A 12,070-nucleotide genomic window follows, 5' to 3' on the forward strand; every position below is an offset into this window, starting at 1 on the left:
GAGAGAGAGAGAGAGAGAGAGAGACAGACAGACAGACAGACAGACAGACAGACAGACAGACAGAGAGAGAGAGAGAAACGTAAAGCTATCACTTCTTGCCATGTTCTTATTCTCACAATGTACAATGTGGGTTAAAACAAATTTTCGTTCAATAAAATCCCTTGAAAATTGAACAATATTTGCGAAAAGATAATTTTATTCAGGTACATTTTTATATATAGCTTTTAAATAGTAAAAATTCTAACCACGACCCCGCACTTCAGAAAGTCAAAGTTACACAAGTTACAATTGAGAACATTTTCAGCTGAGTATGGTATTCCGATATTTTATTGTATTACTAATTGTCTTGAAGTGCACCATTCCCTTTGACCTTGAGGGAAGGGAAAGTAGCAACAGACTTGGTTATAGCACCGTGGCTTCAAATACATGTACACCTGCTGGGCCTTTCAAGAGTCAATTAAAGACTTTTCAAATAGGCGTCTAAAAGAGAGCAAAAGTCAAGGTGCCTACCATAAATCTGGTGCTTTATGCAGTAGAACAGGCCCCAAATCAGTAATTGACGAAATTGCTTTTTTCCCCCACAATATATTATAATGAACAAAATCTATTCACTTTAACTTTAACTCTATAATAGTAATAGTGCTTAATTTAGTTGGAGAGTTTTTTAGTTTGATTCAATCAAAAATTTAAAAAATAGGTAAGCCTAAATCTTTATCATCATTGCCTTATAGATTACTATACTACAGGAGACTCCAACTCAACCTGAGTGTCCTGAGTCTGAGACAGGGGCCGGCGATAGTAACATTTAAAAATGTGTCACAACGCGGTAGAACCAGGAACTCATCAATTTTTGGACATATGGAGTTAATGCTATTATCTTACGCTTGTTTATTTGTCTTGCTTTAGGTGAAAAAATCAATCTATTGGCATTGATAATTGCTCAACTGGACCGCGTCACTCTATCGATCAATAAAGACAAAGACAGTTCACTCCTCTATAATTGAGCCGATTAAACGGACTTTGCGATCAGAGTTACCCTACTTGTGTGAAAATATATAATAAAAGTGAAATTAACAAACTATGTGCTATTTCTATTTTTCTTCTGGTGAAACGAAAAAGAGCTTCAATACAAAGAATAGCGTCATCTGAACCAATGTGCGGACTTTCGCGGACTCCTTTTTGGCTGAGTGAACTATTTTGTATGAACGATCTTTGGCCAAGAGACGCTCTATGAGATCAAGATAACTTGCAAAGTCATTGGTCCCTATTTATAACTTTGACCTGTAATTTACTATGTCATTTTCCATATAAGGAATGCTGAAATTATTTTCCATTGAAATAAGGTCAGCGTCTATTCCCTTTATAGCTGTGCACTTCCCAATCGAAGTTGGTCATCACAATATAGGGCCTGCGGGCTTCCAGGGTTTAAGTTTGTCCACTTGTAGAGTCCGGTTTGATAGTTTATGTGCCGCCTTCAAAGCCTAGCAGTCAAGTGGAGGGCCGTACACATAGCCTCCATGCTCTATGCGTACGAGAGAGCCGTACGCATAGCCCCTTTGTAAAAAGAAACAGATGATAGATCTAGACAATCTAGAATCTAGATCTAGATTCTAGGTCTAGTGTCGCGCTGAAAAGGTAAAATTTCACAACATTTCACAACAATTGACCCAAGCCGAAGTGCAGCCCCAGAGAAAAGCTAAATAGTATGCAGACTACATGCAGAGTGCCGTGAACATAGCCTGCAAACTACGTGGGCTACTAAACTACGTATCGTTGCCACTTGTGATGTCATGTAATGTAAATTTTGGCCCACAACTGCAGACGACACAACTGTTGTTAAGTCTAGAGTCTAACCACGTCACTGCGCATCTGTTTGGGTGCGCAACCCCCGGTTTCCTGCTTTGTTTTGGATAAGAACAGCGAAAACGAGGTCACTTTCTGTGAGCATGCGCAGAATGCAGCTTATTTCACTTTCGTTTTGAAGGTTACTGTCAACACACGTGATTCTACAGTGTCGGAAAGTTTTGCCCATTCATATTAATGGTTTTCGTAACCGGTATCGGTGAATTTACTAAGCGCTTGAGTAGTCGATTATTTAGCACATTTAGTTAATCTAGCTTTAATGTATACTAGAATCGATAAATACTATCGCAGGCTGCTTCTTAATGCCCAGGAACATGCCAGATAGGGTTACGCACTGAAGCAGACCAAATTTGTGCATTCCGTTTCAGTGCGCAATATCAGCTTTTTTGCTATTTGGCATTGATAGTGTGGCTTCTAGGCCCTTTGGTTGTTTTACTTATTAAGTTATTTCTTTATGACCTGCATTGTGCACTGAAACAGACTGTTTTCCTTCCATTTGGATGCATTATATTGCCATTGGAAGATGATCAGTTAATGTATTCATGTCAAAATTAATTAATATGGAAATTTAATCTGCAAAATGTTCAATTTCTTCTTTTCATGTCTTTTTCTTCTTCTTTTTTGTCCTTTTCCTTTAAGAATACTAGTCTAGGTATAGTCTAATTCTTGTTTTCTTCTTTCCCCTCCTTGTGTCCACAGCACCTTTCTTTTTCAATTTCTTCTTTTCATGTCTTTTTCTTCTTTTTTGTCCTTTTCCTTCAAAAATACTAGTCTAGGTATATAGTCTTATTCTTGTTTTCTTCTTTCCCCATCTTGTGTCCACAGCACTTTTCTTTTTATCCATTATCAAAACACATACACACGGTGTAAGGAAATTTCCTGTTAGGGGGCGCACAGATCCCAAAAAGAACACACCTCATTGACCTTGGCCTTCCGTTATGGTCAGTACAGGAACTTCTTGCAAGGAAAAGAAGACAAGGCCAGGATAGAAAAAAATGAAAAGTGTCAGAAAAGAGCTAGATCTACCCTTGGCGTCACTTCCAGAGAAGGTGGCCCCAAGAACAAATTTATGCACAACGAATAGATCTAGTATTGCCTACTTATTACAGGCCTACAAACTGTAGACCTACTATATACGCCCCTTCGTTTAATTTTAATACTGATACAGGGCCATCTACTTCCATGCGAGAAGAATAGATAAGTGCCGGTACAATCTTTTATATTATATATAGAGAGAGGAGATCTGTTGATGATAAACAACCAAGTTCGGTGCTTAAGTTAAGATGCGCACAATCACATCGCATCATAATCACACACAAAACAATAACTTCTCACAGATCAACAGAAAAGCACACATTCACAGTCAAGAACACGCATGCACTATTGCCCTCGGGGCGTCTTGACATAATGACCCCATTCCCTGATTCACTTGCAGTTCTGGTTTCCAGAAAGCAGACAATAAAACCTATTTTTAGACAGTTTGCAACCATGCCATGTCCAGGATAACTACCACTCCATCCCCTCCCTACCATACAGGCGTCAAATCCATCTTGGCCCTTAGGCCCAACAGTACAATCTCTTAGTGTGATGGGAGTACCTGTTGTAGCATTTTTGGCTGAGTTACAGGGCTCCCCCTTTCAGACCAACTTAAGAGGTTTCTTCACCCTTTGGTTTTCAATCTTAAGGAGTATTTAAACCCTTGTTTTAGAAACTTAGAGGGTAAAAGTCAATTATCTCCTTATTTTATAGTAAGAATTTTTCCATGTAAACATTTAACTCACGCGCATGCACATTCACACAGACACACACAGAGTGACCATTACTGTGATTGAATGCTAACATTGTTTTAATTAACTTAAGGTTTCTTAGTAACAGCAAGAAATACATGAGTAATATTGACTACCATTAGAGTTGTGTCCATTTGGAGGGGGGAAGGGTGGTGGTGGTTGAGCCAATAAAAAATGAAATAAAGTTGACAAACCAAAAGGGATCAATTCCAACTGTAATGCACAAAGAAAATCAGACCTGCCAATCAATGAAATCTAAAAGTCAGGATCACCCCGGGGCGGTGCCACTGACTGAAATGTCTTTAGGCCATTCCCAAAGGGGGGACATTTCTCGTTCTAGTGCTCAGTAGAATTGTAAATAGGCTGATGTAACAATGTCATACTCATAACTGTGCCTGAACTACGACAGGGAACTGCTGCTTTTTCTTTCCTAATCCTTACTATCATCATTTTCCTCTACTTCTTTTGTATGTTTGTCACACTCTTGTGACCCGCTATTTCCGGGGTGCCTTGATATAGCAATGCCAATGAAAATTTAAATTTTCACTTTTGTCCCCTTTTTTTTGGTACCTAAGAAAGAATTTTCAATTCTAAGAATTATGCTTCTTGAATTTTGAGAATCAGTTCATAAATAAAAAAAGTTATGGGGTTGTAAAGGTCGGCAAAATATGGATGACCCACATATAGGAAAATACTCCTAAAAAGTGGACCACGCAGTAGCAGATTCTGTAAGAAAATCGACGACATCTCGGTAACTAATCGCAGTGTTCCAGAGAAACTTGGCTACCCGATGTGTTTTTGAGTGTAGAAATCATTTCTGCAGTCAGATTTACTACCAATTTCGTAGTTATTTTGTTATAATTAATATTGTGGTGTACATATTACGATTTTGCGAAAAAGGGGTGTCGGGATGAGTCCATTTTATTTATAACATCGTATCACAACATGGGATCTTTCAGAATATATGTCGGCAGCGTGACTAAATAATTGCAAAGCTTTTTATGATGACTTTAGACCATGCCAACCTTAAAAGATAAGTTAATTCAATCTAGCATGCCGTACAATTAAAAATTCTATTTCCCCGTTGAGACGCGAACACCCCGAGACGAGATAACCTCGCCTCGGAATACCCCCATAGCGATGTTACAGGGGAATAGAGAGAAAAACAACCGGATGCGCGTGCCCGCCATTGCCCTATTTCAAGTGACCAATGAACGGGCCCGGAATAGTCATGTGGGGATTTGTAGGTCACATACATTTGCCACGAGAGTGAGGGGAAAATGGCCGGTCTCCGTGCGAAGCCGCTTTGGATAGGGGGGTAGTCGTGCATTTATGATCGGGTCTAAACAACTACTTGACACAGAACGTTCAAATTTGAGCACACTATAGAGGATAGATAGATCTATTACCATCTCGGCGTTGAAATTCAAACTCCTTATAGTTTTCGGTGTACACGATATGAAAGTGTTCCCGACACCAAAAGTATAGGTTAATTTATGTGTACGAACTTCAACGTCCACATATCATTAGTTTGCCCTATTTTCTGATTGGTTGCCGAGTTTCATTCGGATTGGTTCGAAAATAGAGCAGACCGAGGTTGACAAAGTTAGTCACCTACGCTTCGGCCGGGTCCGCAAAATCGCCCGTATACGGGGACCAAATTTTCGCCTCGCGGGAAAGCCCGATTGGCATTGCTACTTGATAGTCGAAGCAGACTTTGCGCTGTTGAAGCCAGAGAGGTGAGCAGAGCAAGTCTGATTCCCTGTAAGGACTTCTCTGTTGACATCCACACCTTGGCGCTCATATGACCTTATGTAGTTGTGAGCGCCGTAAAACCCCTACTAAAACTTTAAAAAACTAAAAATCAGAATCTCAGTGGGGGAAAAAATCTGGATCAACGACAAATCACCCAGATCACTGCCAAACTAACAATTTCCAGGGACATGTGTGTGTGTGGAAGGGGGGGGGGGGGGGAGAGTGTGTGTGTGTGCGTGCCTGTGTGTGTTTTACCTTTATTTTTTTAAATCCTGAAGTATCACGTAAAGCTCTCCTAGTTTTGGTATTTTACATGCGCCCCCCTCCCCCCCCCGGATAAGTCCCGAAAGACGCTTCAGCCGGTGTGCCTGAACTTAAATTGACCCCGTCAACGGTCCCCGACACACGCGGAACTCACTTTGGTGGGAGTCATGTCACGTGGTGCGAAAGCGCGACTGAAAGAGTTTTACTGAAGTGTCTTGATGACGGGCCCGACTAACCAGAACTCGGATAAAGCTTGTTTTGAAAGTAATACAGAACTACAAATAATACATATGTATTGATAATTTGTGCGTCGCAATTTAAACTAAACAGCTATCAGTCAGGCCATCATCGGAGAATTCTGAGTTGAAACAAAAATAAAAGCGAAAATGATTTAAGGCCTAGGTCTTGAGAATGCCCCAAGTCGGAATGCCAAACCAATATTACTTCCATTATACATGTCCTTGAAACAACACGGGCTTGCAAAGATCCAACAAAACAACTAAATTCGACATAGACATTTCGGAAAATAGTTCTTCGAGTTTCTGCTGACAAAAAGTTTAACGAATGCTTCCCACAGAATAATATTTTACAAAAAATCCGGCACAATAGACGGAACAAACAAAAAAAATCGGGATACACGAGATCAAAATTGGGAAAATCGAGATACTTGAAATTTGGGGTGAAAAACCTGGATATCCCGAATACATCGGGATGAGTGGCAGGTTTGGAAAATAAACTAATTCATTAAATTATTCTTCAGAGCCATCCCAGTCGTTCAATGGTGGACAATTCATGTTTACTAGATCTAGTGTGTTAAAGAAGGATGGGGGTAATCTCATGGCAGGGGTAAACTCAAGGCACGACACCGGCAAATATAATGCGAGCAACCAGAATCTGGGCGGAGCTTCTGTTCTCAAGCAAGCCGGTGTCTCCGGGAACTGCGCGCAGCTCAGATAAGTTGATTCTAGGTCGACTGCTTCTGACACAAAGTCACAGACAAAAGGTGACTGCGGTGTCATGTGTGTGGGTGTGTTGTTAAATCTTTGACTCGGCTTCGGGGTAGAGAAGGGGGGAAGTGATGCTTGCCTGACGCACACTACCTAAGTTTTAAAGCGTATACAAACCCCCGAAACGAAATTTTCAAGAGTAAAGCTCACGCACCACCAAAACTTTAAGGGGGTAATTTGCAGGTTTAAGGGGTAATATACTAGCAATGCCAATCGCCCGCTGCGCCTTGTGCCGGAAATCGGCCTCCGCGCGAGGGGTATTTTTTGGGCCGCTCGGAATCAGAAGTGACTCTCTTCTAAGTTTAGTTACGGGAAAACTCCTGGACGAAAATAAATGAAACTCGGCAACCAACCAGAGAAAAGGTTAAACTAACGACATGCCAGCGTACAATCCCGAACGATTACTAGAACCGGAGATATTGCCGTGTTTGTGCAAATTTCCTCTGCGGTTCGAAAACTAAGCGGAGCTGCGGATTGATCGCCGACCACACAAGCGCCCCACATGTCTTCGTTATTGCTGCAAAATTTCAGATCTCTGCGTTTAGTTGGATTTTCTGTACCAACTTAAAATTACCACCCATCCATTGATAAAATCCTAGATCTAGAAACTTGATAGCGCATTCCAAACGCGAGGTGCGGCACGCAAGAGGCGCGTGATCGCTAGGCGGCATGTGATTGGCTGCCTATAACCAAATGGGTCACCGATGACTACATCGCGGGTTTTCCCGATAGCGCTTTACTGACTTTTAGAAGGGGTGATCGCGTTGCGGTAAAAACGAGGTCACGCAATTCAACAAATTTCACGCAAATATCAGTCTTTAAGATCCAAAGTAATGAAGACATCGAAAAAGTGATAGCAGAACTAGATTCGGCACTAAAAATCACATGGAGATGTCAAGTTTCATTCATATATGCTCCAATTCATTACTGACTTATGAACAGTTTTTCCTCAAAATACATCAAAACATGTCCCACATTTTGGCGATTTTTTCCTATATGAAGGTCCTCCAACATTTTGCAAACAAAAATCCCAATAACTTTTTTATTTATCAATGGATTTTTAATTTTTAAAAACCATAGTTCTTAGAATTTACTCTATTTTCATTTTAAGTCCATTTTTAAGCAATTTGGATGAAAATTTAATTTTTCATTGTCATTGCTAAATATACGCACAAATGTGCGTAAAGGGGAGCCCTGAGTTATATAATGTTCTTGGTGATATCTCTTGTGTCTTCAGTCAAACGTCTGGATGGGGTATGAAAGAAACTTTTTTTGCTATTCTTGGAAAGAAAACCTTGTTTTCAACTGATTGAATCAAATAGTTTATGGATCATTTTGAATTATTTTGACCAGACTTCACACCTAAACAACGAACATCCAGAAGGGTTCAGGCAGAGACTGATTCAGGTAGCGCTGATCTGGGCTCGGCGCCCTCAGTGACGTCAGACGTAGGGAGACTTGGGAGACCCTTGCGACTGGCAACGGGAGACTTACCCGCCCTACTCCCACTAACTTAACTATAAAAACTGGTGTACTTAGGGATGAACACTGAATAAGAGATTTTTTTGAAAAAAATATTGTGATGTTTTGTTGAGTTTTGGAAAATCGTATTCCCTTTTTTGAAAATCCGTTCTCCATTTCAAAGGGTGGCGCCATGGCGCCATTTGCGCTTGGGGAACCACGCCCCTGACCACAACATATCGAAATTTTAAACTGCTGTTACAGTAATGCGCTACACCGTATAGAGAGGAAGTTTTTCTAACTTCTGGGGAAAAAATCATGAAGATCGACCTGTAACTTCCAGAGATATCCACAAAAGATCGCTTACTGTAAATCGCACCACAGGATTAACTCTAGATCTAGATATATAGTACTACTACCGTCTACATCCCGTTAAACGTAGAAAAGACACATCTTCTTTCTGATTGGCTGCTAATTTTAGTAATGTGATGTCATCACTTCCTGGGATACCCACATGGAACGACGTGTTTTCGGTAACATTTCGGATTTCCTAGATCTAGATTCTAGATCTAGATTCTATATCTAGATTCTAGATGTAGTAGGCCTACTTGGACATGATGGAAGACCGCACGAAAATTGTCATAAAGACGCAGGAGGACTAGATCTAGATCTAGATATCTAGATTTAGATCTACCACCCCCCCCCCCCCCCTCCTGCATTTTTAATCACTAATAATACTTTAATGGCTGGCACTATTTCTCCGCACGTTCGGGAAAATAAAGCTGGGCACTATTTCTCCGAACACTCTGAAATCACACCCTTTCCCGCATATTTCGGATAATAAAAATAAAATATAGATCTATAATTATATTATAGGCCTACCAAAGATTGTTCGTATACAATATGGTTCAATCGGTCCAAAAAATGTCCGTATTTATATATAAAGAAATGCTACAGTTCCAAACAGTTTTTCGCTACAGATATGACGTGTGGCCTATGGAGGGTGCTGCTCTTAAACTTAATGTGTTGCGTTCACTCGTGAGCTGTCTAGATCTAGATCTATGGAGGGTTATTGATAACGACACATAGAGCTAGCATCTGCGTTTGTCGAGGCCGCGACCAATCAATCGTGGCTCGATTTTTTGGTCCCCGAAAAAGTCAAAAAAAAAAAAAGAAAATGAACCTCTTTACTTTTGAAAGAAAGTTCACTTAGCTTCACTTCGTCTCTTTCTCACTTGTTGTCACCACGTTGATTTGTTGAATACGTTACAGTTACATACGATTTGTATTGCTGTTCCTCTTTTATTTTTCGTTTATTTTTCCCTCTTTGTGGTGTTATATTTTGTTGGTGTGTATTTTTTTTTTCTTGATGTGTTGTTTTTCTATTAATTTTTTTTGTTGGGGAAAATGGGGGGGGGGGGGGGTTGTATAGTGTAACGTCATTTAATTTGATGTTTCTACAAAAGGTATTGTGTAACGTCATTTAATTTGATGTTCCTACCTTCATTAGATTCTAAATATATATATACCTGTATAGATTTAAATGTGCTATGTTAGAGCGTTCCACCAAAACCAATTACATGTACTGACACTGGCAGGCCCCCTGTGTGTGATTCCATAATTTCCATGCAATATCCTGTACTTTTTTTTTACAAATTACGCACATTTAGGGTTAAAACGGTCAATCTTCTTCGGACAGGTGGACACACGCCCTTATTTGTTAATTGTTGTGGTTGTTTCTGGGCTGTTCTAGTTTTGATTTCATTCTGTTGTGAAACCTTTCTTTTTCACGTTTTTACACTCATCTAAAAATCTCTAGACTAGATCTAGCTCTTGAAAATTGAAATAGATCTAAACCCAAAAATTTGCTCCGTTTTTTTTAAAATGGACGATAACCGTCCACTCAATAGAAAAGAGGGTCAGATTTCTCCGTCTCTCGGGTGCCTCAGGCAGTACCCGCCTCGCTAAACCAGTGGGCACACGGCCGGAGGAGAAGCTGGGAACAGATACCACCATTGATTTGCTCCTTCCCAGACCTCGCAGAATGACGGAATGAAAGTTGGCGCCGAACTCTCGCAAATAGGCAAACAATCACGACCAGAGCGGAAGCCGGAAACCGTTCGGAGAAATAAAGATCGGCACTATTTCTCCGAACGTTCGGAGAAATAGTCACTTCGTTAAAAAAAACAACCCAACAACTCAACAACTTCAAAGCAACTCTACAAACTAGGCCTATAATTTATGGAACGGTTGGTCAGTCGGGAGGAGGAAAAGAGAAAAAAAACAACTGTCCGGGACCGGAATCGAACCGCTCCAAAAGGCATTGCACGACATCAAACGCAGACGTGCTATCAAAACAGCTATCCAGTATCCAGAACTTCCGAGAGAAAGGTGTAGATTAAGCATCATATTAGACACTTCCATCTTTGGTGCCATGCGGTTGTCTATACTTAGATGTAGTCACGTGATCGGAGGGGTATCCTGGTGTCTGACATCAAACAAGATGGGCGCCTTACCTAAAAATAGTTTGCGTCTTTCTACTTTTAATCGCATTCTACTGTCTCTACACACAGTAGACTGCACAGCCCACCCAAGCCCAATGTCTGGTGTCCGATTTGTTGCAGTGAGTTCTCGTGGAGCTTGAATTCTAAGATCTACTTCTGACAACCATCAGGTCATAAATTACATAATACCAAAAGAACATACTTTTCTGTAACATCTTTATGTGAGCCACTTGAATGTGATAAATTCATCAACTGAGTGAGTTGTTGTTTGATGCTGGCAGCCATTTTGCATGTTTGCCAGATATGAGTGACGGATAGAATGTCATTTTTGATTTGTTGAAAGTTCACATTTTAACACAATATGAGTCAAACTTGATTTTTCAATATGAGAAATTGCTAATTATTTTGAAAGTAATTTCATACAAGGTTTAAAATAGTTCACAGTCAATTTCCAGAGATAATGTCTTCCACAGATGTTTGAACAGGTATTGTCAAAAGCTAACGTTTATTTGGCATTAAATTCGTAGACTCTGTGACTCGATATTTTTCTACAATTATTTTGTCCAAGTTAATTATAATAACAGTCCACATTCCTACTTACTTACCTGGCTGGAGAATAATAATGTGCATCATTGAAGGCTGCCCCCCTCCTCTCCAGGATCCATGAAAGGGTCTGCTTGCTGATCGTGCCAGTTATCAGCCGATTGGATATATTCTTCTGGCTTTTCCGCGCAGGTTGCTGTCTCTCCCCGACCATCTCGAGACACCAGCATCCTTCAGTCTTTCTATTGTGTGTGATGTGGTGCGTTCATCTTCTCTGTGGTCGTTGAACCATGCTGTCAACGCTGACATAACTGTTGGTAGATTTAATTGCATGGTGACGCCAATCTCAGCCTGGCCGGCTAGCTTATTAGCACGTTCATTAGCCTTTTTCGTTCCTCTTCGTTGCCCTGGTCTGTCTGCTGAATATATCGGGCAAACGGCCTCTCACCTTTCTCCTGGTCTGACCGCACCCACACGTCGTCCTCCCTTTGGAAGTCTGGTATACATTTGACCGGCTTCTTTTTCACCATTGATCAGTACAGCTGCTAGAATCTGCAGCGTGCCTAGTCATCTGTCACCTCTTTTCTGGTCTGAGTTCTCTCTGTTGCGTTGATATGCTTGTAACGCCTTCCTTTTTGCCCAGCTCATCATTCCACAATGGCGGCTGGATGATCTCCATCTGCCTCATCCTCCTGACTGGGATTGCCTTCTTCCTAGGACTGCTGATAGGGTCTTTGCCCTTGACCTCTTACGCGAATGCCATTGTCTTCTTGGCGGTGTTCCTGAGCCTGACAATGACAAGCACTGTGCATGACTTTTGGTTGCTTCCATGATGTCCAAGGACCGACATGTACAATCTGTGGCAGTTTGTAGAGAGATCAACGCC

At 40.9% G+C, this 12,070-nt stretch overlaps 1 protein-coding gene across 1 annotated transcript in view; it reads right to left on the minus strand.

Moving 5' to 3' along the window:
- The window catches only part of LOC101864177 (COP9 signalosome complex subunit 4), a 35,389-nt gene extending 24,434 nt beyond the window's left edge, over nucleotides 1-10,955 (minus strand). Inside the window, exon 1 of the mRNA XM_005108037.3 lies at nucleotides 10,844-10,955. Coding sequence (XP_005108094.1) covers nucleotides 10,844-10,926 — 83 coding nt within the window. The 5' untranslated portion in view covers nucleotides 10,927-10,955. The remainder of the gene's footprint in view (nucleotides 1-10,843) is intronic.
- Between the last annotated feature and the right edge of the window lie 1,115 nt (nucleotides 10,956-12,070).

This window comes from Aplysia californica, unplaced genomic scaffold (assembly GCF_000002075.1).
Source record: "Aplysia californica isolate F4 #8 unplaced genomic scaffold, AplCal3.0 scaffold00654, whole genome shotgun sequence".
Taxonomy (NCBI): Eukaryota; Metazoa; Mollusca; class Gastropoda; order Aplysiida; family Aplysiidae; genus Aplysia; species Aplysia californica.